The sequence below is a fragment of the Trachypithecus francoisi genome, unplaced genomic scaffold, assembly GCF_009764315.1.
Source record: "Trachypithecus francoisi isolate TF-2019V2 unplaced genomic scaffold, Tfra_2.0 Lachesis_group12, whole genome shotgun sequence".
In the NCBI taxonomy this organism is placed as follows: Eukaryota; Metazoa; Chordata; class Mammalia; order Primates; family Cercopithecidae; genus Trachypithecus; species Trachypithecus francoisi.
The window spans coordinates 4,897,340-4,925,107 of NW_022681457.1; the positions used below are offsets into that span (position 1 = coordinate 4,897,340).

Below are 27,768 nucleotides of genomic sequence, written 5' to 3' on the forward strand. Positions count from 1 at the left end.
TACCACAATGAAACAAGTGTACGGGAAGCTTTGCAGCAGGAGTGTGGGCGGGGGCTGGTGCCTGGAGGGACCTCAAGCGAGGCAGCAGTGTATGGGGACCATGTGGTCACTGAAGTCCTAGCAGAAGGAATTTTTTTTTTTGAGATGGAGTCTTGCTCTGTCACCAGCCTGGAGTGCAGTGGTGCAACCTCAGCTCACTGCAACTAAGGAAGGAGACCACTACTACTCCTGCTGCCCTCCTCCCCCCACCTTGCCTAGTTCACAAGACAGGAGGAAGAGAGAAAGAAACAAAAGTAAGATAAATAGCCAGACAACCTTGCACCACCACCCGGCCCTAGGAGTTAAAAAAAGTATAATAATAACATCACCCCTGGCCTAAACTACTTGTGTTATCTGTAAATCCCAGACACTGTATAAAAAAAAAAGCATTGTAAAACTTTTTGTTCTGTTAGCTGATGCATGTAGGCCCCAGTCACATTTCCCACGCTTGCTCGATTTATCACGACCCTTTCACATGGACCCCCTAAAGTTGTAAGCCTTTAAACAGACCAAGTATTTCTTTTTTGGGGAGCTTGCCTCTTCAGAGCAGTGCACAGCAGGTCCCTGTGGAGGATCAACACAGTGGCTGAACACCGGGACAGAACTGGCACTTTAAGTCCAGACATCTGAAACTTGGTAAGACTGGTCTTTGGAACTCGCCCACTCCATTTGAGTGGAAGTGTGGCCTGATCACCCACGGCATGCCTGTACCGGCACTTTGGTTTTGGTTTTTGACTTGACTTGAATTAATTGCTTGATACTTTGGTTTTAGTTTTGACTTTGACTTGACTTGAATGGCTTGATAAACAGGCGTGCCTTCATTGGCACTTCGGTTTTGGTTCTGATTTTGACTTGGCTTAAATGGCTTGACGAACAGGTGTGCCTTTAACAACACTTGGTTTTAGCTTTGATTTTGATTTAGTGTGAATTAGATGAGTGAGTGATCTTTTACCCTTTCCTTCTTGTAGTGTGAATGTTGTTTTGTCTCAAGAGAAAAATAGCTCGGACACAAAGTAAGCCCACTCGGTTAGGAACTGTGTTAAAATATTTTAAAAAGAAAAAAGGAAAGTCATCAAATCATCAAAACTTACTCTATTAAAATACATATTACAGAACCTTAAGAAAGGAGATTTTTTTTTGCAGGAGATTATAGAGTTAAGTTAACCCCTTAGAGGTTAAGATCTCTGTGTGAATTAGAACTGCCCTGTTTTGGTGTTGGATGGTCCACCGAAGGAACTATAGACAAGAAACGATTGGCCATGTATTTAAGGTGGTGACAGGGGTCGGAGGACAGCCAGTGTACCTAGATCAAGTTCCTTTATATTGACTCATGGTTAAATATAACACAGACAAAACCAGCATAAATTTAGCCCTGTTTAACAGCTTATTGCAAAAAAGCCAAAAGTAAAAGTAAGAGCAGCTTCGCCAGCAGACACACAGTTAAAAAACGGAGTCCCAGAAACAGCAAGAGAAGCCAGTTTTGCAGGAGCCGCCAGAGATGATAGAAATCCTTTCTCCACATGTCCCAGCCTGCCCCGCCTTACCGAGGCCAACAGCCCCTCAGAAACGAGATTTAGGAGCTAACACGCCCCAGGTCTCACCTCAAAGGGGAGGATCGGAGAGGCCAAGGAAGGAAGTCAAGATAGCCAAGTGGGCCATCTCAGATCTGGTCTTGCTCAAGCTATGCAAATACCTCTCAGGGAGACGTGAGGACCTGTCTATTATAATGACGAGGCCCACATCCGTGGGGGCGACAGACTTTCATCTATCAGCCCTTTTCAACCACTCATCTACTAAACTGGAAACACCCTGAACCCACCACCTTGCTCCCGGCAGCTAGAACCCTGTCGAGCATGACTGTGTAGAGGTGTTGGACTCAAGTGTACTCTAGCAGACCTGACCTCCGGGACCAGCCTTGGGCATCAGTAGACTAGGAGCTATACATGGATGGGAACAGCTTCGTCAACCCTCAAGGAGAAAGAGGTGCAGAATATGCGGTGGTAACCCTGGACACTGTCATTAAGCTGAGCTCATTGCTTTAATTCGGGCCTTAGAACTCAGTAAAGGTAAGACTGTAAACACTTACACTGACTCTCAGTATGCCTGTTTAACCCTCCAAGTGCATGGAGAATTATATAAAGAAAAGAGCCTGTTAAACTCTAGGAAAAAGGGGAAAAAAACACCCAGAGAATGCAACTCAGCTTCAGTGTTTGCAGAGGTATTGAGAAGCACTTCTGCAGAGGTTAAGAGTTGGTAGAAAAAAGCAAGTAATATAAAAAAATTCCGGGCCGGATGCGGTGGCTCAAGCCTGTAATCCCAGCACTTTGGGAGGCTGAGACGGGCGGATCACGAGGTCAGGAGATCGAGACCATCCTGGTGAACACGGTGAAACCCCGTCTCTACTAAAAAATACAAAAACTAGCAGGGCGAGGTGGCGGGCGCCTGTAGTCCCAGCTACTCCGGAGGCTGAGGCAGGAGAATGGCGGGAACCCGGGAGGCGGAGCTTGCAGTGAGCTGAGATCCGGCCACTGCACTCCAGCCTGGGCGACAGAGCGAGACTCCGTCTCAAAAAAAAAAAAAAAAAAATTCCAGGAATGCTTCAAGGAGCTGACAAGAGCCTAAGTCAGTTTTATAAGAGACTCTATAAAGCATTCTGGCTTTACACCCCATTTAACCCTGAGGTTGCTGAAAATCAGTATATAGTGAATACTTCATTTGTTTTTGTTTTTTTTGTTTTTTTGTTTTTGAGATGGAGTCTTGCTCTGTGGCCCAGGCTGGAGTGCAGTGGCCGGATCTCAGCTCAGTGCAAGCTCCACCTCCCGGGTTCACGCCATTCTCCTGCCTCAGCCTCCCGAGTAGCTGGGACTACAGGTGCCCGCCACCTCGCCCGGCTAGTTTTTTGTATTGTTAGTAGAGACGGGGTTTCACCGTGTTGGCCAGGATGGTCTCGATCTCCTGACCTCGTGATCCGCCCCTCTCGGCCTCCCAAAGTGCTGGGATTACAGGCTTGAGCCACCGCACCCGGCCTGAATACTTCATTTGTAAAGCAAGCCCATGGTAACATCAAGCAGAAGCTGCAGGCATGAATATCATCCAGTCTATAAAAGTGGCCACCAAGGTGTATGTTAACTGTGACCAAGGAACAAAACTGGGAAAGAGCAAAAGAAAAAGAAAGACTAAGAGTAAGTGTAATAAAAGAGAAATTAGCAATGTGAGAGGACGTGGACGTGGATGTAGATATGAAAGAAGTTAGGCAAGGATTCAAGAGCCGGACAGACTGGAGAGAGATTAATGTGCGAGATGCAAAAAGAAAAGACACGGCCGGGCGCGGTGGCTCAAGCCTGTAATCCCAGCACTTTGGGAGGCCGAGACGGGCGGATCACGAGGTCAGGAGATCGAGACCATCCTGGCTAACATGGTGAAACCCCATCTCTACTAAAAAAAAAAACTACAGAAAACTAGCCAGGCGAGGGGTCGGCACCTGTGGTCCCAGCTGCCCGGGAGGCTGAGGCAGGAGAATGGCGTGAACCTGGGAGGCGGAGCTTGCAGTGAGCTGAGATCCGTCCACAGCACTCCAGCCTGGGTAGCAGAGCGAGACTCCGTCTCAAAAAAAAAAAAAAAAAAAAAAAAAAGAAAGAAATTAACTTTAAGAAAGCAAATGCAGGTTTTTCGGTTTGTTTGCTTTTGTTTTTTGAGACAGAGTCTCACTCTGTTGCCCAGGCTGGAGTGCAGTGGGGCGATCTCGGCTCACTGCAACGTCTGCCACCAAGGTTCAAAGCAATTTTCCTGCCTCAGCCTCCTGAGTAGCTGGGATTACAGGCGCCTGCCACCGCGCCCAGCTAATTTTTGTAGTTTTAGTAGAGACGGAGTTTCACCATGTTGGCCAGGCTAGTCCTGAACTCCTGACCTAGAGATCCACCCGCCTCGGCCTCCCGAAGTGCTGGGATTACAGGCTTGAGCCACCATGCCCAGCCACACAAATGCAGATTTTATTTTATTTTATTTTATTTTTTTGAGACGGAATCTCGCTCTGTCGCCCAGGCTGGAGTGCAGTGGCCGGATCTCAGCTCACTGCAAACTCCGCCTCCCGGGTTTATGCCATTCTCCTGCCTCAGCCTCCTGAGTAGCTGGGACTACAGGCGCCCGCCAGGTCGCCTGGCTAGTTCTTTGTATTTTTAGTAGAGACGGGGTTTCACCATGTTAGCCAGGATGGTCTCGATCTCCTGACCTCGTGATCCGCCCGTCTTGGCCTCCCAAAGTGCTGGGTTTACAGGCTTGAGCCACCACGCCCGGCCCAAATGCAGGTTTTAAAAATAGCCATACAAAATGTTCATAATTAAATAAATGAAAATGCCTATAAGCCTGACACCCTTTTAAATCTAGTGACTCTGTTTAAAGTAAAATCTAATTTTTCTAGGACCCATATAGGATGGGCCCTCTACTGTAACCTTGTCCACTCCCACTGCTGTTAACCTTGCAGGTGTTGTGTCTTGGATCCAGCACAGTCAGTTAACACTGGCAGCTCAGGACAAGTGCACCAGCCAGCAGGACGCAGATCAACCAACCCGGCTGATCCTGAGACGAGACCAAGCTGCTGCTGAGGATGACAGCCCTGTTCTGGTCACTCCGGAGGCTGACCAGTCTACACACGGCTGAAGCTTGAGGAGACAACAAGCCCTGCTCTAGTGACACACCGGCAACTGACTAGTCTATGCACGGCCGAAGCTTGAGGACTCGTCAAGCAATTAAATGTAGTTAAAAATCTTAATAGTTTTCCTGCAATACTGCTTTCCTATTGTTCTGTCACTGTATTCAACCTTTTTCCCAGGTAAGGACCTCTTTTGTCCTTGCTGGATATGAATATGCTGTACATTGTTTTGTTGTTGTTACCCCCCATAACCATGCTAGAAGAAACACCTATATGAGGTGTCCCCCCTATACACATACCACCTAGGAAACCCAGACCTGTCCAGCCCAGCAATAATTCCGAGTCTTGCAGTCATTCTTTAAACATACAAACCAGAAGTTACCAGAACCTCCTCCTTTTTTTTTTTTTTTTTTTTTTTTTTTTTTTTTTTTGAGACGGAGTCTCGCTCTGTCGCCCAGGCTGGAGTGCAGTGGCGCGATCTCGGCTCACTGCAAGCTCCGCCTCCCAGGTTCACGCCATTCTCCTGCCTCAGCCTCCCGAGTAGCTGGGACTACAGGCGCCTGCCATCTCGCCCGGCTAGTTTTTTTGTATTTTTTAGTAGAGGCGGGGTTTCACCGTGTAGACCAGGATGGTCTCGATCTCCTGACCTCGTGATCCACCCGTCTCGGCCTCCCAAAGTGCTGGGATTACAGGCTTGAGCCACCGCGCCCGGCCTCCTCCTTTAGCAAAACCAGAAAAAAATCTATTTGCTCAGTTGGCTGAAAGCATTGCTGGCAGCCTAGATGTTTCTTCATGTATGTTTATAAAAAGGCTAACATAAGAGACCGGTCGGGTGCAGTGGCTCAAACCTGTAATCCCAGTGCTTTGGGAGGCTGAGGTGGGTGGATCACAAGGTCAGGAGTTTGAAACCAGCCTGGCTAACATGGCGAAACCCCATCTCTACTAGAAGTAAAAAATATTAGCTGGGCGTGGTGGCAGGTGCCTGTAATCCCAGCTACTCGGGAGGCTGAGGCAGGAGAATCACCTGAACCTGGGAGGCGGAGTTTGCAGTGAGCCGAGACCGTACCACTGCACTCCAGCCTGGGCAACAGAGTGAGACACCATATCAGAAAAAAAAAATTAAAAAAAAATTTAAAAAGTAAGAGACCAGGCCAGGCGCGGTGGCTCAAGCCTGTAATCCCAGCACTTTGGGAGGCCGAGACGGGTAGCTCACGAGGTCAGGAGATCGAGACCATCCTGGCTAACATGGTGAAACCCCGTCTCTACTAAAAAATACAACAAACTAGCCGGGCAAGGTGGCGGGTGCCTGTAGTCCCAGCTACTCGGGAGGCTGAGGCAGGAGAATGGCGGGAACCCGGGAGGCGGAGCTTGCAGTGAGCTGAGATCCGGCCACTGCACTCCAGCCCAGGTGACAGAGCGAGACTCCGTCTCAAAAAAAAAAAAAAAAAAAAAAGTAAGAGACCAATGGCCTTGAGAAGCAAAAGAGTGAATGCTTCAAGATTACTTTAACTAACTCTTTCCCCAAACAGATGCTCCAAGTTCATGCATCTGGCTCTGAAAAACTTCTGTTATTAAAAAACACTGTGTTACTCGCTAAGAAAAAGCTTTTAAGACCCAGTGACAAAACTAACCTGCTTAGAACATGACAAAGTTGATACATGTCACTGTACAGGTTTAACACAGGTTTGATCCTAGGTCTTCGCTTACAAAATACTTTCTTTTTTTTTTTTTTTTTTGAGACGGAGTCTTGCTCTTTCGCCCGGCTGGAGTGCAGTGGCCGGATCTCAGCTCACTGCAAGCTCCGCCTCCCGGGTTTTACGCCATTCTCCTGCCTCAGCCTCCGGAGTAGCTGGGACTACAGGCGCCCGCCACCTCGCCCGGCTAGTTTTTTGTATTTTTAATAGAGACGGGGTTTCACCGTGTTCGCCAGGATGGTCTCGATCTCCTGACCTCGTGATCCGCCCGTCTCGGCCTCCCAAAGTGCTGGGATTACAGGCTTGAGCCACCGCGCCCGGCCCAAAATACTTTCCAGCTTTAAAAATTTAAAACCCTCGGCCGGGCGCGGTGGCTCAAGCCTGTAATCCCAGCACTTTGGGAGGCCGAGACAGGTGGATCACGAGGTCAGGAGATCGAGACCATCCTGGCTAACACGGTGAAACCCCTTCTCTACTAAAAAAAAAAAAAAAAAAAACTAGCCGGGCGAGGTGGCGGGCGCCTGTAGTCCCAGCTACTGGGGAGGCTGAGGCAGGAGAATGGCGTAAACCCGGGAGGCGGAGCTTGCAGTGAGCTGAGATCTGACCACTGCACTCCAGCCTGGGCGACAGAGCGAGACCCCGTCTCAACAAAAAAATAAATAAATAAATAAAATAAAAAAAATTTAAAACCCTCATTGTAAGTATGTTGCTGGTAATAGAAAGTTGCTTGCTGCTCCCCTGTGTATTACACTTGTTCCTTCAAATAAAAGGTTTTGTAGCTACCATGGTTCATCAGAAAACTTCAGCACAAGTGTATTACATAAAACACTATCGCTCTGTCTTGTAAAGAGACTCAGAAAGTAAAAATAAAAGAAAGAACTCCCACTAATTAGTGAAAATGCTCAAAGCGGGGGATAAGGAAGGAGACCACTACTACTCCTGCTGCCCTCCTCCTCCCACCTTGCCTAGTTCACAAGACAGGAGAAAGAGCGAAAGAAACAAAAGTAAGATAAATAGCCAGACAACCTTGGCACCACCACCCGGCCCTAGGAGTTAAAAAAAGTAATAATAACATCAACCCCTGGCCTAAACTACTTGTGTTATCTGTAAATCCCAGACACTGTATAAAAAGAAAAGTATTGTAAAACTTTTTGTTCTGTTAGCTGATGCATGTAGGCCCCAGTCACGTTTCCCTCGCTTGCTCAATTTATCACGACCCTTTCACGTGGACCCCTTAAAGTCGTAAGCCTTTAAAAAGGCCAAGGATTTCTTTTTCGAGGAGCATGGCTCTTAAGACGCGAGTCTGCCGATGCTCCCGGTCGTATAAAAAACCTCTTCCTTCTTTAATCCGGTGTCTGAGGAGTTTTGTCTGTGGCTTGTCCTGCTACATAACCTCCACCTCCCGGGTTCAAGTAATTCTCCTGACTCAGCCTCCAGAGTAGCTGGGACTACAGGTGCTCCACCATGCCCAGTTAATTTTTTTTTTTTTTGAGATGGAATCTCGCTCCCAGGCTGGAGTGCAGTGGCATGATCTCGGCTCACTACAAGCTCCATCTCCCGGGTTCACCCCATTCTTCTGCTTCAGCCTCCCGAGTAGCTGGGACTACAGGTGCTCGCCACCACGACTGGCTACTTTTTTGTATTTTTAGTAGAGATGGGGTTTCACTGTGTTAGCCAGAATGGTGTTGATCTCCTGACCTCGTGATCCGCCCGCCTCGGCCTCCCAAAGTGCTGGGATTACAGGCTTTAGCCACCGCGCCCAGTCTAATTTTTGTATTACTAATAGAGACAGGGGTGTCACCATATTGGCCAGGCTCGTCTCGAACTCCTGACCTCGTGATCCGCCCGCCTCTGCCTCCCAGCGTCCTGGGATTACAGGCGTGACTCACTGCGCCCGGCCAGCAGAAGGATATTAAAGAGCACCTGCAGGAACTTTCTAACGGGATGTCGGGGAAAGGGCTTGAAGGAGGAACTACGGAGGCTTCCAGAAGATTTTGATTAACAGCAAGCGCTAGGGAAGGCCACAGTGATACAAAAGGGTAGGAGGAGGATCCAGAGACTTCCAAGTTGTAGACTTTGGAGGCATCCGGTTCCTTTCCCAGCTTTGTCAAGAATTCCCTGGGCGGCGGACACCCTCAAAATAAAAAACGGGAACCACAGAGAAGGGGAAAAAGAAGAACCACAAGCGTTTTGAGAAACAGAGGCTGGGCCTAGGGCCTGGGGTGTGCCCTGCAACTGGGGGGGGTGGGGCTGGATGTTCTTGGAGTCAGGGAGCAGCAGCCTCCCACAGGATGTGAGAGAGGAACCGGGGTCTCCAGTCACGGGAGCCAGGAGCCGGCCAGGGCCGCAGGCAGGAAGGGAGCGAGGCTGAAGGGAACGTGAGCCGACCAGGGCCCGATTGAGGGAGGAGGGACTACGGGCCTGGACCCCTGGGTCTGAGGGAGGAGGGGCTGGGGGTCTCGACATTGGTTCTGAGGGAGGAGGGGCCGGGGGCCTGGACATTGGGTCGGAGGGAGGAGGCACTGGGGGTCTGGACACTGGGTCGGAAGGAGGAGGGGCCGAGGGCCTGGACTCCTGGGTCTGAGGGAGGAGGGGCTGGGGTCTGGACTCCTGTTCCGAGGAAAGAGGGACTGGGGCCCGGACTCCTGGTCCAAAGGAAGAGGGGCTGGGGGCCCGGACCCGAGGGCCTGTGGGAGGAGGAACTGGGGCCCCGACTCCTGGTCCGAGGGAAGAGGGGCTGGGGACCCGGACTCCTGGTCCGAGGGAAGAGGGGCTGGGGGCCCGGACTCCTCGGTCGGAGGGTGGAGGGACTGGTGGCCCGGACTCCTCGGTCGGAGGGTGGAGGGGTTGGGGGCCCGGACTCCGGGGTCCGAGGGAGGAGGGGCTGGGGCCTGGGGGGGACGGAAGGGGCGTGGCCGAGCTCGGGGCCGGGACTCTCAGCCTATCAAGTTTCTGTAATTAATTAACTAAGTGAGATCCAGTTCAGGGGTGAAAGTTCTTCAGGTAGGAGGAGGGCATTGTTGTCAGTCTGGACCGAGCCCGCAGAGCCCCTCCTGGGCGTCCTGGTCCCGGCCCTGCCCTTGGTACCCCGGGAGAAAGGGGCGGGCCGGGGGTCAGGAGGAGTCACGTGCCCCCTCCCGCCCCAGGTCGTCCTCTCAGCATGAGGGTCCCGCGGCCTCAGCCCTGGGCGCTGGGGCTCCTGCTCTTTCTTCTGCCCGGGAGCCTGGGCGCAGGTGAGGGCCGCTCCGGGCCGGGGCCCTGCTGCAGGCGGGCGGTGGGAGGCGGCCCCAGGCAGGCAGGGGCGAAGCCAGCGGGACCCGAGTTCCCCGCGAGTCCCGGGCGCTGCCTTCTCGGCTCAGTTCACTTTCTCAGCGTCTCCTGCTGGGCCTGAGGCTGAGAACCACCTGTCGCCTCTGTGTCTCTGTTTCCCTCTCTCTCTCTCTGGGCCTCTGTCTCTCTGGGTCTCTGTTTCTCTCCCTGGGTCTCTGTCCCTGTCTTTCTCTCTCTCTGGGTCTCTGTCCCTCTCTCTTTGTCTGGGCCTCTGTCTCTGGGGGTCGGTCTCTCTCTCTCTCTCTCTCTCTCTCTCTCTCTCTCTCTCTCTCTCTCTCTCTCTCTCTCTCTCTCTCTCTCTCTCTCTGGTCTCTGTCCTCTCTCTCTCTCTCTCTCTCTCTCTCTCTCTCTCTCTCTCTCTGGTCTCTGTCTCTCTGTCTCTCTGTCTCTCTCTTTCTCTCTCTCTGGGTCTCTGTCTCTCTCTCTCTGGGTCTCTGTCCTCTCTCTCTCTGGGTCTCTGTCTCTCTCTCTCTGGGTCTCTGTCCTCTCTCTCTGGGTCTCTGTCCCCTCCCTCTGAATCTTCCCTCTCCCTCCATAATAGATTCTTCTCCCTCCCTGGATATCTGTCCCACTGCAATCTAGTTCCCCGCCCATGTGCTCCCTTCAGCTCTATCTCTGTCTCCAGAAAGCCACCTCTCCCTCCTGTACCACCTCACCGCGGTGTCCTCGCCTGCCCCGGGGACTCCTGCCTTCTGGGTGTCTGGCTGGCTGGGCCCGCAGCAGTACCTGAGCTACAATAGCCTGCGGGGCCAGGCGGAGCCCTGTGGAGCTTGGGTCTGGGAAAACCAAGTGTCCTGGTATTGGGAGAAAGAGACCACAGATCTGAGGATCAAGGAGAAGCTCTTTCTGGAAGCTTTCAAAGCTTTGGGGGAAAAAGGTGAGATTCAAATCCGGAGGGACAAGGGGCTAGGTCCATGCTCCTGGGCCCCGCTTACCTGTGTGTGGGCGCCCCAGGCCCCTACACTCTGCAGGGCCTGCTGGGCTGTGAACTGAGCCCTGACAACACCTCAGTGCCCACCGCCAAGTTCGCCCTGAACGGCGAGGAGTTCATGAATTTCGACCTCAAGCAGGGCACCTGGGGTGGGGACTGGCCCGAGGCCCTGGCCATCAGTCAGCGGTGGCAGCAGCAGGACAAGGCGGCCAACAAGGAGCTCACCTTCCTGCTATTCTCCTGCCCACACCGGCTGCGGGAGCACCTGGAGAGGGGCCGTGGAAACCTGGAGTGGAAGGGTGAGCCGGATCTGCAGCCACAGGCTGTTCTGTCCTCTCTGCCATCACGCCCGCTTGCCTCAGTTCCCCTGTCAGGACCCTCAGCCTCCCACTGCAGCCCACTCTCTGCCCCCCCATTCCTCAGGGTTTTTCTACATTCAGCCCTCCCATGGCTCCCCAGCGCCCCCCAAGACAAACTCTTGGCTTCCTTGCCTTTCTTTGTTGAGACGGAGTTTCGCTCTTGTTGCCCAGGCTGGAGTGCAATGATGCGATCTTGGCTCACTGTAACCTCTGCCTCCCGGGTTCAAGTGATTCTCCTGCCTCAGCCTCCCTAGTAACTGGATTACAGGCATGCATCACCATACCCGGCTAATTTTGTATTTTTAGTAGAGACGGGGTTTCTTCATGCTGGTCAGGCTGGTCTCAAATTCCCAACTGCAGTTGATCCGCCCATCTCAGCCTCCCAAAGTGCTGGGATTACAAGCGTGAGCCATCGCACCTGGCTGTCTTTTTTTTTTTTTTGAGACAGATTGTCGCTCTATCACCCCAGGTTGGAGTGTGGTGGCACAATCTCGGCTCACTGCAGCCTGAACCTCCCAGGCTCAAGCAATCCTCCCACCTCAGCCTCCCAAGTAGCTGGGACCACAGCATCGTCACACCTGCCTGACTTTAATTTTTGTAGACACGGTGTCTCACTATGTTGCCCAGGCTGGTCTTGAACTCCTAGGCTCAAGCAGTCCTCCTGCTTTGGCCTCCTGAATAGCTGAGATTACAGGTGCATACCACCATAACTGGCTAATTTTTTTTTTTAGTTTTCCGCACAGTCTGCTACCCAGGCTAGTATGCAGCAGCGTGATCTCACCTCGCTGCACACTCTGCCTCCTGGGTTTAAGCGATTCTCCTGCTGCAGCCTCATGAGTAGCTGGCACTACAGGCACATCCACCATCTCTGGCTAATTTTTGTACTTTTAGTAGAGACAGGGTTTCGTCATGTTAGCTAGGCTGGTCTCAAACTCTTGACCTCAAGTGATCCACCCACCTCAGCCTCCCAAAGTGGTGGGATTACAGGCATGAGCCACCGCATCTGATCATACCTGGCCAGTTTTAAAAATTTGTTGTAGAAATGGCATCTCGCTATGCTGCCCAGGCCAGACTCAAATTTCTGGCCTCAAGTGATTCTCCCACTTTGGCCTCCCAGGGTGCTGGGATGACAGGTGTGAACCACTGTGCTTGGCCTTCCTTGCCTTAATGCCCTCATCAGACCCATGCAGCAGCACTTGTCTCTACACAGCTGTCAGAGTCTACGCTCCAGCCACCCAACATGAGCAATCTTCTCCCTCTGAGCATTTGCTCATCCAGTTCCCCCGGCCCCTCTCTGTTCCACCCTTCCCCCTCTTTGCATGTACTCCAGCCCTCATTCTTCTTCAAGGTCGGGGCTGGATATCACTTCCTCTGAGAGGCCTTCTCTCAGCTCTGTAGGGCAGAGTTCACTATTTCCTCCCCAGCGGCCCCCAGATCCCCACTCATTCAACTGTTGGCCAAGAGCATTTGCACTGCCAGACGCTGCTCTGGGCCTTGAGCAAAGAGGGAAATGACACACGTCACCCTCTGCGGCTTCCAGGCTGCTGGACAAAGATAGATATCGGCTGGAGATTTGCACAGATATTCATTCCAAGTGCCACAAAGGAGAAGTTGAGACTTAACCAGGTAGTTTTTCTTTGATCGTCTTCTTTCTTTTTTAAGTACGGGAAATTTCTTTTTTTTTTTTGAGATGGAGTCTCGCTCTTGTCGCCCAGACTGGAGTGCAATGGCGCCATCTCGGCTCACTGCAACCTCCGCCTCCCGGCTTCAAGTGATTCTCCTGCCTCAGCCTCCCGAGTAGCTGGGACTACAGGCGCCCGCCATCACACCTGGCTAATTTTTGTATTTTTTTTAGTAGAGTCAGGGTTTCACCATGTTGGCCAGGATGGTCTTGATCTCTTGACTTCTTCATCCACCTGCTTCGGCTTCCCAAAGTGCTGGGATTACAGACATGAGCCACTGTGCCCGGCCTTTTTTTTTTTGAGACAGACTTTTGCATTGTTGCCCAGGCTGCAGTGCAGTGGCACAGTCTTGACTCACTGCAACCTCCGCCTCCCAGGGTCAAGCAATTCTCCTACCTCAGCCTCCCGAGTAGCTGGGAATACAGGCACGCACCACCATGCCTGGCTAATTTTTGTATTTTTAGTAGAGACAGGTTTCACCATGCTGGCCAGGCTGGTCTCGAACACCTGATCTCGTGATCCGCCCACCTTGGCCTCCCAAAGTGCTGGGATTATAGGCGTGAGCCACCACACCTGGCCTAAGTAGGGAAAGTTTCAAACCACACTTGACACAATAGTATAAAAAGGACCAGGCACGGTGGCTCATGCCTGTAATCACAGCATTTTGGGAGGCCAAGGCAGGTGGATTGCTTGATCCCAGGAGTTCAAGACCAGCCTGGGCAACATAGCAAGACCTCATCTCTAGAGGCAGTGGTATGTGCCTCTACTCCCAGCCACTGGGGAGGCTATGGTGGGAGGATCACTTGAGCTCAGGAGTTTGAGGCTGTAGTGAACTGTGATTGCAATCCTACACTCAAGCCGAGACGACATAGCCAGACCCTGTCTCAAAAAGAAAAAAAATATGGTGGCCAGACGCGGTGGCTCATGCCTGAATTCCAACACTTTGGGAGGCTGAGGTGGGCGGATCACTTAACAGGAGTTTGAGATAAGCCTGGCCAACATAGTGAAACCCCATCTCTACTAAAAATACAAAAATTAGCCGGGTGCAGTAGTGGGCGCTTGTAATCCCAGCTATTCGGGAGGCTGAGGCAGGAAAATCACTTGATCCTAGGAAGCAAGAGTTTGTAGTGAGCTGAGATGAGGCCACTGCACTCCAGCCTGGGCAACAGAGCAAGACTCTGTCTCAAAGAAAGAAAAAAAGAGAGAGAGAAAGAGGAAGGAAAGGAAGGGAGCCTCCCATCACTGAGACTTAATAATAATTATCAACCCATGGTCTTTTGAATTTCACATACATCCTCACTCACTTCCCCACCCCACCTCACATTAAGCTTTGGTAAATCTCAGCCATCACAGTGTTTTTTTCTTTGTTTTTTGAGATGGAGTCTCACTCTGTCATGCAGGAGTGCAGTGGCTCAGTCTCGGCTCACTGCAAGCTTCACCTCCCAGGTTCAAACGATTCTCCTGCCTCAGCCTCCTGAGTAGTTGGGATTACAGGCGCCTGCTACCTCGCCCAGCCAATTTTTGTATTTTTAGTAGAGACGAGGTTTCACCATATTGGCCAGGCTGGTCTTTTTTTTTTTTTTGAGGCGGAGTCTCCCTCTGTTGCCCAGGCTGGAGTGCAGTGGCCAGATCTCAGCTCACTGCAAGCTCCGCCTCCCGGGTTTACGCCATTCTCCTGCCTCAGCCTCCTGAGTAGCTGGGACTACAGGTGCCCCCCACCACGCCCGGCTAGTTTTTTGTATTTTTTGGTAGAGACAGGGTTTCACCATGTTAGCCAGGATGGTCTCGATCTCCTGACCTCGTGATCCGCCCGTCTCGGCCTCCCAAAGTGCTGGGATTACAGGCGTGAACCACGGCGCCCGGCCTGTAAATGTTTTTTAAAGTTTGAATCAGCATCCAGCAAGGGTCACGCATTTTGTTATCTTTTCAGTGTCTTTTTCTGATTGTTGAATTTTTTTCTTTTTTCTTTTTTTTTTAATTGAGACAGGGTCTTGCTCTGTTGCCAGACTGGAGTCCAGTGGTGCAATCATAGCTCACTGCAGCCGGAACCTCCTGAGCTCAAGTAATTCTCGCACTTGAGCCTCGCCAGTAGCTAGGACCACAGGTGTACGCCATCAGGCCTAAGTATTTTTTCGTTTGTTTTTTGAGACGAAGTCTTACTGTGTCGCCCAGACTAGAGTGCAAAGGCACGATCTTGGCTCATTGCAACTTCTGCCTCCCGGGTTCAAGCAGTTCTCCTGCCTCAGCCTCCCGAGTAGCTGGGATTACAGGCACACGCCACCATGCCCGGCTATTTTTTGTATCTTTTTTTTTTTTTTTTTTGAGGCAGAGTCTGGCTCTGTCGCCCAGGCTGGAGTGCAGTGGCGCAGTCTCGGCTCACTGCAAGCTCCGCCTCCCGGGTTCACGCCATTCTCCTGCCTCAGCCTCCTGAGTAGCTGGGACTACAGGCGCCCGCCACCGCGCCCGGCTAATTTTTTGTATTTTTGGTAGAGATGGGGTTTCACCATGGTCTCGATCTCCTGACCTTGTGATCCGCCCGCCTCGGCCTCCCAAAGTGCTGGGATTACAGGCGTGAGCCACCGCGCCCGGCCTATTTTTTGTATCTTTAATAGAGACAGAGTTTCACCATGTTGGCCAAGCAGGTTTCAAACTCCCGACTCCAGGTGATCCACCTCCCTCGGCCTCCCAAAGTGTTGGGATTACAGGTGTGAGCCACCACGCTCAGCCGTATTTTTGTTGTCTTCTTTTTTTTTTTTTTGAGACGGAGTCTTGCTCTGCCGCCCAGGCTGGAGTGCAGTGGCCGGCTCTCAGCTCACTGCAAGCTCCGCCTCCCGGGTTCACGCCATTCTCCTGTCTCAGCCTCCCGAGTAGCTGGGACTACAGGCGCCCGCCTCATCGCCCGGCTAGTTTTTTGTATTTTTTAGTAGAGACAGGGTTTCACCGTATTAGCCAGGATGGTCTCGATCTCCTGACCTCGTGATCCGCCCGTCTCGGCCTCCCAAAGTGCTGGGATTACAGGCTTGAGCCACCGTGCCCGGCCTTGTTTTCTTCTTTTTTTTTTTTGGAGACGGAGTCTTGCTCTCTCGCCCAGGCTGGAGTGCAGTGGTGCCATCTCAGCTCACTGCAACTTCCACCTCCCGGGTTCAAGCGATTCTCCTGCCTCAGCCTCCTGAGTAGCTGGGATTACAGGCGCCTGCCACCACACCTGGCTAATTTTTGTATTTTTAGTAGAGACGGGGTTTCACATGTTAGCCAGGATGGTCTTGATTTCCTGACCTCGTGATCCACCCTCCTCGGCCTCCCAAAGTGCTGGGATTACAGGCATGAGCCACTGTGCCCAGCCATAATTTTTGTATTTTTAGAAGAGACAAGATTTCACCATGTTGGTCAGGCTGGTCTTGAACTCCTGACCTTGTGATCTGCCTACCTCGGCCTCCCAAAGTGCTGGGATTACAGGCATGAGCTACTGTGCCCTGCTGGATTCCAATTTTTTTATCAGATAGGTGTTTTGCAAATACTCCTTCCACTCTCTAAGTTGCCTTTTCATTGTTTTCACAGTTAATGTGCCTTTTCACAGTTAATGTGCCTTTCAGAAAAAGTTTTTAACTTCGATAAAATAGTTTATTCTTTTTTTTTTTTTTAATCATGGATTATGCTTTTGGTGTCTTATCTCAGAAGTAATCACCAAACCCAAAATCAGGTAGATCTTCTCCTGTGTATTTTAAGAGTTTTAAAGTTTTGCATTTTACAGTTAGGTCTGTGATTCATTTTGAGGTAATTTGAGTTACTTGTGATCTTGAGTGTCTTTTGATTTACAGGTTTCCCATTTTCTTTTCTTTTCCCCTTGTAATTGTGGTTTGAAGAAAGTCCGTTTATGTCCTATTGAGTTTCCCCCAGACTGAATTTTACCCTTTGCATCCTCTGATGTTGCTGGACATAGTCCTCCTTCTCTTCTTTAAAGGAGCAGCTCGATCTGCAAGCTTGATCAGATTCTGGTTCAGTTTTTATGGCAAGAAAACTTTGTGGATAGTTGGTGGCTACGTCTGTGTGCATAGGCTGCAAACATCTGCTCGCTTCTGTGCTGTTCTGTGGACCCCTGGATTCAAGTGTTACAAAGTTCTCTGTCAGGTTTTCTCCTGATACTTTTAGCGGACAGCAGTGGCCACAGCCTTAATCTTTTTTATTTATTTATTTATTTTTGAGATGGAGTCTTGCTCTGTCACCCAGGCTGGAGTGCAGTGGTGTGATCTTGGCTCACTGCAACTTCTGCCTTCCAGGTTCAAGCGATTCTCCTACCTCAGCCTCCTGAGTAGCTGGGATTACAGGCGCATGCCACTATGCCTGGCTAATTTTTGTATTTTTTTGGTAGAGATGGGGTTTCACCATGTTGGTCAGGCTGGTCTTGAACTCCTGACTTTGTGATCCACCTGCCTCGGCCTCCCAAAATGCTGGGATTACAGCATGAGCCACTGCACCTAGCCTTTTTTTTTTTTTTTTTTTTTGAGAGGGAGTCTCCCTCTGTCACCAGGCCAGAGTGCAGTGGGCATGATCTCAGTTCACTGCAACCTCCACCTCCCAGGTTCAAGTGATCCTCCTGCGTCAGCCTCCTTAGTCGCTGGAATTACAGGTGCACACCACCACACCCAGCTAATTTTTTTTTTTTTTTTTGAGACGGAGTCTCGCTCTGTCGCCCAGGCTGGAGTGCAGTGGCGTGATCTCAGCTCACTGCAAGCTCTGCCTCCTGGGTTCACGCCATTCTCCCGCCTCAACCTCCCGAGCAGCTGGGACTACAGGCGCCCACCACACGCCCGGCTAGTTTTTGTATTTTTAGTAGAGACGGGGTTTCACCATGTTAGCCAGGATGGTCTTGATCTCCTGACCTCGTGATCCGCCCGACTCGGCCTCCCAAAGTGCTGGGATTACGGGCGTGAGCCACCGCGCCCAGCTACTAATTTTTGTATTTTTAGTAGAGACAGGGTTTCACCATGTTGGCCAGGATGGAATTTTTTTTTTTTGGAGGTGGAGTTTCATTCTTATTGCCCAGGCTGTAGTACAATGGCATGAACTCGGCTCACTGCAACCTCTGCCTCCTAGATTCAAGTGATCCTCCTGCCTCAGCCTCCAGGGTAGCTGGGACTACAGGCATGCGCCGCCATGCACAGCTAATTTTTATATTTTTAGTAGAGACGGGGGTTTCACCATGTTGGCGAAGCTGGTCTTGAACTCCTGACATCAGGTGATCTGCCTGCCTCAGCCTCCCAGAGTGCTGGGATTACAGATGTGAGCCACCATGCCTGGCCTGGTTTGGTATTTTGTTAAACAGAACCAAAGGCCAGACAGATTTTCTGTGCTTGGGTTTAGTCTGTATTGGAACTACCTGGGAGGCTAAAGGCACGTGGCTTTGAGCGCGACACAGGAAGATACAGATTTGCTGAAAAGAGTAGTAAACATAAAGCAGAAGCCAGAACTGCTGATGGCCGTCAGCCCAGCCCTCCATTCCACTTGACTGTGCAGCAAATTCTGCCAACTTGCCAGAGAGGCAGCTCCAGGAGAGAGAAGTTGCTGGGCTTTCCTGAAGCGGCAAATGTGTTTTCTGCTGAGCAACCAAAACAAAGATCCCAGCCAAGACCCACGATTGTCCAGATCTGCCCTCCCGGAAGGGAACTTGGGCAGTAATGCCCAGCCCTAGGCAGTTGCTGAAATCTTTGCCTTTTTTTTTTTTTTTTTTCTTTTTTGAGCTGGGATCTTGCTCTGTCACCCAGACTGGAGTGGAGTGCAGTGACACAGTCATAGCTCCATGTAGCCTTGGACTCCCAAGCTTAAGCAGTCCTCCCGCCTCAGCCTTCCAAGTAGCTGGGACTACAGGCATACGCCACCATGCCTGGCTAACATTTTCTATTTTTTTGTAGAGATGGGGTATTACTTTGTTGCCCAGGCTGGTCTAGCAGTCTTGGGCTTGGCCGGGCGCGGTGACTCATGCCTATAATCCCAGCACTTTGGGAGGCTGAGGCAGGCGGATCACAAGGTCAGGAGTTCAAGACCAGCCTGGCCAATATGGTGAAACCCTGTCTCTACTAAAAATACAAAAATTAGCCAGGTGTGGTGGTGGGTGCCTGTAATCCCAGCTACTTGGTAGGCTGAGGCAGGAGAATCGCTTAAACCTGGGAGGCAGAGGTTGCAGTGAGCCAAGATCGTGCCACTGCACTCCAGCCTGGGCGACAGAAAGAGACTCCATCTCAAAAAAAAAAAAAAAAAAATAGGCCAGGCGCGGTGGCTCAAGCCTGTAATCCCAGCACTTTGGGAGGCCAAGATGCGCGGATCACGAGGTCAGGAGATCAAGACCATCCTGGCTAACGTGGTGAAACCCCGTCTCTACTAAAAAAGACAAAAAAACTAGCCGGGCGAGGTGGCGGGCGCCTGTAGCCCCAGCTACTCGGGAGGCTGAGGCAGGAGAATGGCGTAAACCCGGGAGGCAGAGCTTGCAGTGAGCTGAGATCCAGCCACTGCACTCCAGCCTGGGCGGCAGAGCAAGACTCCGTCTCAAAAAAAAAAAAGAAAAAAAGAAATCCTGGGCATAAGGGATCCTTCTGCCTTGACTTCCCAAGGTGCTGGGATTGCAGGTATGAGCCACCGCACCCACTTTTTTTTTGTTTTTTGAGACAGGCACTTGCACTGTTGCCTAGACTGGAGTGCAGTAGCGGGATTAGAGTTCACTGCAGCCTCATCCTCCCAAGCTCAGGCAATCTTCCTACCTCAGCCTCCCTGAAAGGATGGGGCCACAGGTGTGTACCCCTACAGGTAGTTAATTTTTTTTTTTTTTTTTTGAGACGGAGTCTCGCTCTCTCCACCAGGCTGGAGTGCAGTGGCGCTATCTCGGCTCACTGCAAGCTCCGCCTCCCGGGTTCCCGCCATTCTCCTGCCTCAGCCTCCGGAGTAGCTGGGACTATAGGCGCCTGCCACGGCGCCCGGCTTTTTTTTGTATTTTTAGTAGAGACGGGGTTTCACCGTGGTCTCGATCTCCTGACGTTGTGATCTGCCCTCCTCGGCCTCCCAAAGTGCTGGGATTACAGGCGTGAGCCACCGCGCCTGGCCAAACACGTAGTTAATTTTTAAAATTTTTCAGAGACGGGTTTCTCCATGTCGCCCAGGCTGGTCTTGAACTCCTGGCTTCCAGTGATCCTCCTGCCTCAGCTTCCCGAAGTGCTGGGATTACAGGCGTGAAACCACTGCACCCAACCTTTTTTCACTCCCTTAGCGAAACCTTTGGATGAACAAAAATTCTTAATTTTGGTGAAGTTCAGTTTGTCGATTTCAATTATACATTTTATAAACTTTATGAATTTTTTTTTTTTTTTTTAGACGGAGTCTTGCTCTGTCGCCCGGGCTGGAATGCAATGGTGCAACCTCTGCCCACTGCAACCTCCATGTCCCGAGTTCAAGTGGTTCTTCTGTCTCAGCCTCCTGAGTAACTGGGACTATAGGCGCCTGTCATCATGCCCAGCTAATTTTATGTATTTTTAGTAGAGACGGGGTTTCACCATATTGGCCAAGCTGGTCTTGAACTCCTCACCTTGTGACTCACCCGCCTCAGCCTCCCAAAGTGCCGGGATTTCAGGAGTGAACCACTGCCCCCAGCCTGGCTACTAATATTACGTTTAAGCGTTCTGAATCTTTTTTTTTTTTTTGAAGCGGAGTCTCGCTCTGTCGCCCGGACTGGAGTGCAGTGGCCGGATCTCAGCTCACTGCAAGCTCCGCCTCCCGGGTTTACGCTATTCTCTGCCTCAGCCTCCCGAGTAGCTGGGACTACAGGCGCCCGCCACCTCGCCCGGCTAGTTTTTTTTTTTTGTATTTTTAGTAGAGACGGGGTTTCACTGTGTTAGCCAGGATGGTCTCGATCTCCTGACCTCGTGATCCGCCCGTCTCGGCCTCCCAAAGTGCTGGGATTACAGGCTTGAGCCACCGCGCCCGGCCTCTTTTTTTTTTTTTTTTTTGAGACGGAGTCTCGCTCTGCCGCCCAGGCTGGAGTGCAGTGGCCGGGTCTCAGCTCACTGCAAGCTCTGCCTCCTGGGTTTACGCCATTCTCCTGCCTCAGCCTCCCGAGTAGCTGGGACTACAGGCGCCCGCCACGTCGCCCGGCTAGTTTTTTGTATTTTTAGTAGAGACGGGGTTTCATCATGTTAGCCGGATGGTCTCGATCTCCTGACCTCGTGATCCACCCGTCTCGGCCTCCCAAAGTGCTGGGATTACAGGCTTGAGCCACCGCGCCCGGCCTATTTTTTTTTTTTTTTTTTTTTTTTTTGAGACGGAGTCTCGCTGTGTCGCCGGGCTGGAGTGCAGTGGCCGGTTCTCAGCTCACTGCAAGCTCTGCCTCCCGGGTTTACAACATTCTCCTGCCTCAGCCTCCGAGTAGCTGGGACTACAGGCGCCTGCCACCTCGCCCGGCTAGTTTTTTGTATTTTTTAGTAGAGACGGGGTTTCACCGTGTCAGCCAGGATGGTCTCGATCTCCTGACCTTGTGATCTGCCCGTCTCGGCCTCCCAAAGTGCTGGGATTACAGGCTTGAGCCACCGCACCCGGCCTTTTTTTTTTTTTTTTTTTTTTTGAGACAGAGTCTTACTCTGTCGCCCAGGCTGGAGTGCAATGGTGCAATCTCGGCTCAACGCAACCTCCGCCTCCCGGGTTCCCGCCATTCTCCTGCCTCAGCCTCCGGAGTAGCTGGACTATAGGCGCCTGCCACGGCGCCCGGCTTTTTTTTGTATTTTTAGTAGAGACGGGGTTTCACCGTGGTCTCGATCTCCTGACGTTGTGATCTGCCCTCCTCGGCCTCCCAAAGTGCTGGATTACAGGCGTGAGCCACCGCGCCTGGCCAAACACGTAGTTAATTTTTAAAATTTTTCAGAGACGGGTTTCTCCATGTCGCCCAGGCTGGTCTTGAACTCCTGGCTTCCAGTGATCCTCCTGCCTCAGCTTCCCGAAGTGCTGGGATTACAGGCGTGAAACCACTGCACCCAACCTTTTTTCACTCCCTTAGCGAAACCTTTGGATGAACAAAAATTCTTAATTTTGGTGAAGTTCAGTTTGTCGATTTCAATTTATACATTTTATAAACTTTATGAATTTTTTTTTTTTTTTTTAGACGGAGTCTTGCTCTGTCGCCCGGGCTGGAATGCAATGGTGCAACCTCTGCCCACTGCAACCTCCATGTCCCGAGTTCAAGTGGTTCTTCTGTCTCAGCCTCCTGAGTAACTGGGACTATAGGCGCCTGTCATCATGCCCAGCTAATTTTATGTATTTTTTAGTAGAGACGGGGTTTCACCATATGGCCAAGCTGGTCTTGAACTCCTCACCTTGTGACTCACCCGCCTCAGCCTCCCAAAGTGCCGGGATTTCAGGAGTGAACCACTGCCCCCAGCCTGGCTACTAATATTACGTTTAAGCGTTCTGAATCTTTTTTTTTTTTTTGAAGCGGAGTCTCGCTCTGTCGCCCGGACTGGAGTGCAGTGGCCGGATCTCAGCTCACTGCAAGCTCCGCCTCCGGGTTTACGCTATTCTCCTGCCTCAGCCTCCCGAGTAGCTGGGACTACAGGCGCCCGCCACCTCGCCCGGCTAGTTTTTTTTTTTTGTATTTTTAGTAGAGACGGGGTTTCACTGTGTTAGCCAGGATGGTCTCGATCTCCTGACCTCGTGATCCGCCCGTCTCGGCCTCCCAAAGTGCTGGGATTACAGGCTTGAGCCACCGCGCCCGGCCTCTTTTTTTTTTTTTTTTGAGACGGAGTCTCGCTCTGCCGCCCAGGCTGGAGTGCAGTGGCCGGGTCTCAGCTCACTGCAAGCTCTGCCTCCTGGGTTTACGCCATTCTCCTGCCTCAGCCTCCCGAGTAGCTGGGACTACAGGCGCCCGCCACGTCGCCCGGCTAGTTTTTTGTATTTTTTAGTAGAGACGGGGTTTCATCATGTTAGCCAGGATGGTCTCGATCTCCTGACCTCGTGATCCACCCGTCTCGGCCTCCCAAAGTGCTGGGATTACAGGCTTGAGCCACCGCGCCCGGCCTATTTTTTTTTTTTTTTTTTTTTTTTGAGACGGAGTCTCGCTGTGTCGCCGGGCTGGAGTGCAGTGGCCGGTTCTCAGCTCACTGCAAGCTCTGCCTCCGGGTTTACAACATTCTCCTGCCTCAGCCTCCGAGTAGCTGGGACTACAGGCGCCTGCCACCTCGCCCGGCTAGTTTTTTTTGTATTTTTAGTAGAGACGGGGTTTCACCGTGTCAGCCAGGATGGTCTCGAACTCCTGACCTTGTGATCTGCCCGTCTCGGCCTCCCAAAGTGCTGGGATTACAGGCTTGAGCCACCGCACCCGGCCTTTTTTTTTTTTTTTTTTTTTTGAGACAGAGTCTTACTCTGTCGCCCAGGCTGGAGTGCAATGGTGCAATCTCGGCTCAACGCAACCTCCGCCTCCCGGGTTCAAACAATTCTCCTGCCTTAGCCTCCTGAGTAACTGGGATTATAGGTATACGCCACCACGTCTGGCTAATTTTTTTTTTTTTTTTTTTTTTTTTGGAGACGGAGTCTTGCTCTGTCACCCAGGCTGGAGTGCAGTGGCTGGATCTCAGCTCACTGCAAGCTCCGCCTCCTGGGTTTACGCCATTCTCCTGCCTCAGCCTCCCGAGTAGCTGGGACTACAGGCGCCCGCCACCTCACCTGGCTAGTTTTTTTTGTATTTTTTAGTAGAGACGGGGTTTCACCGAGTTAGCCAGGATGGTCTCGATCTCCTGACCTCGTGATCTGCCCGTCTCGGCCTCCCAAAGTGCTGGGATTACAGGCTTGAGTCACCGCGCCCGGCCATTTTTTTGTATTTTTAGTAAAGGGGGGATTTTACCATGTTGGTCAGGCTGGTCTGGACCCCCTGACCTCGTGATCCACCTGCCTTCACCTCCCAAAGCGCTGGGATTCCAGGTGTGAGCTACTGCACCCATCCTGAATATATATTTATGAGAGACATTCGCCTTAAGTTCTCTTTCTTATAATGTCCTTTGTTGTCAAGATGATGCTGACCTCATAAAATATGTTGGGAGAGTGTTTCCTCTGTTTTATTGCCTGAAGAGTTTGCGTAGGAGTAGAATCATTTCTACATTGGAAGAAATTCACTAATTGATGTCTTCCGGACCTGGAATTTTAGTTTTCGGAAAGTTTTAAACTATGGATTAAAAATTTTAAATAGGCCGAGCGCGGTGCATCACGCCTGTAATCCCAACACTTTGAGAGGCTGAGGTGGGTAGATCACACTGTCAGGAATTTGAGACCAGCTTGGCCAATATGGTGAAACCCTGTCTCTACTAAACACAAAATTACCCGGTGTGGTGGCACGTGCACCTGTAGTTCCAGCTACTCGGGAGACTGAGGGAGAAGAAACACCTGAACCCAGGAGGTGGGGGTTGCAGTGAGCCAAGATCATGCTTGGGTGACAGTGAGACTCTATTTCAGAAAAAAAAAAAAAAAAAGGCCGGGCACGGTGGCTCAAGCCTGTAATCCCAGCACTTTGGGAGGCTGAGGCGGGCAGATCACGAGGTCAGGAAATTGAGACCATCCTGGCTAAGATGGTGAAACCCCATCTCTACTAAAAATACAAAAAATTAGCTGGGCGTGGCGGCGGGCACCTGTAGTCGCAGCTACTCGGGAGGCTGAGACAGGAGAATGGCGTGAACCTGGGAGGCGGAGCTTGCAGTGAGCCGAGATCCTGCCACTGCACACCAGCCTGGAGGACAGAGCAAGACTCCGTCTCAAAAAAAAAAAAAAAAAAAAGTAAATACTTACAGGACTGTTGACGTTTTAAATTTCCTCTTGTGTCAGTTTAGAAGGTTGTATTATCAAGAATATGTTCAGTTCATCTAAATTTTCAAATGTGTTAGTATGGAATTTTTCATAATTATCCTCTATCTTTTTTTTTCCTTTCCCCGAGACGGGGTCTTGCTCTGTCACCCAGGCTGGAGTGCAGTGGCGCGATCCTGGCTCACTGCAACCTCTGCCTTCCAGGTTCAAGCAATTCTCCTGCCTCAGCCTCCTGAGTAGCTGGGACTACAGGTGCCCCGCTAATTTTTGTATTTTTAGTAGAGATGGGGTTTCACCATCTTGGCCAGTCTGGTCTCGAACTCCTGACCCCAGGTGATCCACCCACTTTGTCCTCCCAAAGTGTTGGGATTACAGGCGTGAGCCACCATACCCAGCCCAGGGAGGTGACATCTTGAGGAGGTACCTTTAGGGTGAGTAGGTTGAGTCTCTGTCACCTGGGAAGCGCCTCCTCTTTTACCACCATATTATCCGGGGTTAGCACATTGCAAACATGGAGGCCTCTTTCTGTCCTTATCCAGCCCTGGCCCTGGGAGTGGTGGGCTCAGGGCTTAGGCCTGTCTGCCTGGTTTCCTGCAGAGCCCCCCTCCATGCGCCTGAAGGCCCGACCCGGCAACCCTGGCTTTTCCGTGCTTACCTGCAGCGCCTTCTCCTTCTACCCTCCGGAACTGCAACTTCGATTCCTGCGGAATGGGCTGGCCGCTGGCACTGGCCAGGGCGACTTCGGCCCCAACAGTGACGGCTCCTTCCACGCCTCGTCGTCACTAACAGTCAAAAGTGGCGATGAGCACCACTACTGCTGCATCGTGCAGCACGCGGGGCTGGCGCAGCCCCTCAGGGTGGAGCTGGGTGAGGCCCCGCCCGGTGGTGATGCTCCTGGTTTCCCGTTGCCTTGTCTCACTGCTGCGCTGGTCCTTCCTGAGTCTGACCTGCCTCCCCACTGCTGCCGCCTCCTTGACTCTGACTGCCTTGTGCCTCGCGCCTGTCAGTGCCCCCAAAGCCTGATGCCTTGTCCTTCCCAAGGCCGACTGCCTTCCGTCCTGCTGCTTCTGGCCTCACTGAGTCTGAAGAGCTGTTAACCACCATGGCCAGTCCTCCCTGAGTCTGACCGTCTTCCATCCTGCTGCTGCTGCTGCTGCTGCTGCTGCTGCTGCTGGTCTTCCTGGAATCTGACCATTCGTTGTCTGCTATGCCCGTCCTCACCAAGACTGACCGCCTGCTGCCTTGCTACTGACGGGGCCCATGAGGCTGACTTCCCACTGCTGTGCCTACCTCTCCCCGCTGCGCCGGGACAGCCCCACCCTGCCGCTGCTGGTCTATTGCCGGCGTGACCGCGGCGGCTCGTGCTGTGGCTGGTTCTTTTTTTTTTTTTTTTTTTTTTTTTTTTTTGAGACGGAGTCTCGCTCTGTCCCCGGGCTGGAGTGCAGTGGCCAGATCTCAGCTCACTGCAAGCTCCGCCTCCCGGGTTTACGCCATTCTCCTGCCTCAGCCTCCGGAGTAGCTGGGACTACAGGCGCCAGCCACCTCGCCCGGCTAGTTTTTTTGTATTTTTTTTAGTAGAGACGAGGTTTCACCGTGTTAGCCAGGATGGTATCGATCTCCTGACCTCGTGATCCGCCCGTCTCGGCCTCCCAAAGTGCTGGGATTACAGGCTTGAGCCACCGCGCCCGGCCTGTGGCTGGTTCTTACATCCAACCTGGGGGCACCCTGCCCAGATCGCCCACCTCTGCCCATCAGACACTTGGTGCTGGGATCTCTGAGACTGGGAGGAACTGGGACCCCCCCAGTGCTGTGTCCTGACTGGGTGGGGGTGGACGGGCTGCTCCACATCTCACAGCGTTCTCTGGCTGCAGAAACCCCAGCCAAGTCCTCCGTGCTCGTGGTGGGAATCGTCATCAGTGTCTTGCTACTCGCGGCAGCGGCTGTAGGAGGAGCTCTATTGTGGAGAAGGATGAGGAGTGGGCTGCCAGGTGTGGGGCAGCGGGAGGAAGAGCCTTGGAGAGAGGGACAGAGACCCAAAGAGAGGGGCACACAGACCTGGGAGGAGAGAGACCTGGTGTGGGGACAAACCCAAAGAGAGGAGGACAGAGACCAGAGAGAAGTGGAGACAGAAACCCAGAGACAGGGGAACAGAGGCACAGAGGGGACAGAGAAAGGGGGAGACAGAGACCCAGAGGAGGGAGGCAAAGATATAGAAAGAGAGGGGATGGAAAATTGGGAGAAGGGGAGACAGGCCCAGAAGGAAGGGGTTAGAGACTGAGGGAGAGTGTGTGAGACATACATAGAAATGGGGGATGCCAGTCAGACCCAGAGCACCTCAGAGATCCTGATAACCTTCCCCTCTCTCTCCTCAGCCCCTTGGATCTCCCTCCGTGGAGACGACACCGGGTCCCTCCTGCCCACCCCGGGGGAGGCCCAGGATGCTGATTCGAAGGATATAAATGTGATCCCAGCCACCGCCTGAGCATCCGCCATTCCGACTGCTAAAAGCGAATGTAGTCAGGCCCCTTTCATGCTGTGAGACCTCCTGGAACACTGGCATCTTTGAGCCTCCAGAAGGGGTCCTGGGCCCTGTTGTCCTCCCTCTGGAGCCCCGTCCTGTGGTCTGCCTCAGTTTCCCCTCCTAATACATATGGCTGTTTTCCACCTCGATAATATAACATGAGTTTGGGCCCGAATCAGTGTGTTCTCATCATTTTTCAGGCAGAGGAGGTAAGGGAATAAGTCAGGGGACTGAATGGCGGCTGGGCCTCAGATCTCTCCTACAGGTAACATGCTGCCACAGGGGAACCTGCCAGTTTTATACATCAGGTCATGTATTTTCTTTTTCTTTTCTTTCTTTTTTTTTTTTTTTTTGACGGAGTCTTGCTGTGTTGTCCAGGCTGAAGTGCAGTGGCGTGATCTTGGCTGACTGCAAGCTCCGCCTCTTGGGTTCATGCCATTCTGCCTCAGCCTCCCAAGTAGCTGGGACTACAGGTGCCTGCCACCACGCCTGGATAATTTTTTGTATTTTTAGTAGAGACGGGGTTTCACCGTGTTAGCCAGGGTGGTCTCGATCTTCTGATCTGGTGATCCACCTGCCTCTGCCTCCCGAAGTGCTGGGATTACAGGCGTGAACCACTGCGCCCAGCCTGTTCTTTTTTTTTTTTTTTTGAGATGGAGTCTTGCTCTATAGCCCAGGCTGCCAGGCTGGAGTACAGTGGCATGATCTTGGTTCACCACAACCTCCGCCTCCCAGGTTCAAGCG

At 51.9% G+C, this 27,768-nt stretch overlaps 1 protein-coding gene and 1 long non-coding RNA gene across 10 annotated transcripts; both read left to right on the forward strand.

Annotated features, from left to right (window-relative positions):
• The first annotated feature begins 1,184 nt into the window (after positions 1 to 1,184).
• LOC117091579 lies at positions 1,185 to 4,803 on the forward strand. The gene is made up of 2 exons (XR_004440473.1): positions 1,185 to 2,105; positions 4,520 to 4,803. It is a non-coding gene; the product is annotated as an uncharacterized LOC117091579 (long non-coding RNA).
• Positions 4,804 to 8,324: 3,521 nt separating this feature from the next.
• On the forward strand, positions 8,325 to 27,199 carry FCGRT (Fc fragment of IgG receptor and transporter). 9 transcript variants are annotated; one of them, XM_033224061.1, is made up of 7 exons: positions 8,325 to 8,759; positions 9,528 to 9,614; positions 10,337 to 10,588; positions 10,666 to 10,941; positions 25,101 to 25,370; positions 26,375 to 26,491; positions 26,876 to 27,199. In XM_033224061.1, exons 2-7 carry the CDS (start codon positions 9,542 to 9,544, stop codon positions 26,983 to 26,985), a joined length of 1,098 nt encoding a protein of 365 aa, XP_033079952.1. In that variant the 5' UTR covers positions 8,325 to 8,759; positions 9,528 to 9,541; the 3' UTR covers positions 26,986 to 27,199. The 9 variants fall into 9 exon arrangements, with proteins under 9 accessions (XP_033079952.1, XP_033079954.1, XP_033079949.1 ...); XM_033224063.1 differs by having other exon boundaries at positions 8,357 to 8,731; XM_033224058.1 differs by having other exon boundaries at positions 8,378 to 8,759; positions 10,319 to 10,588.
• The last annotated feature ends 569 nt before the right edge of the window (positions 27,200 to 27,768 follow it).

Coding starts and splice junctions, on each gene's coding strand:
- FCGRT (XM_033224058.1), top strand. CDS start 9,542: ATGAGGGTCCCGCGGCCTCAGCCCTGGGCGCTGGGGCTCCTGCTCTTT. Junction 9,615..10,318: donor GCCCGGGAGCCTGGGCGCAG/GTGAGGGCCGCT, acceptor TGCTCCCTTCAG/CTCTATCTCTGTCTCCAGAA. Junction 10,942..25,100: donor TGGAAACCTGGAGTGGAAGG/GTGAGCCGGATC, acceptor GGTTTCCTGCAG/AGCCCCCCTCCATGCGCCTG.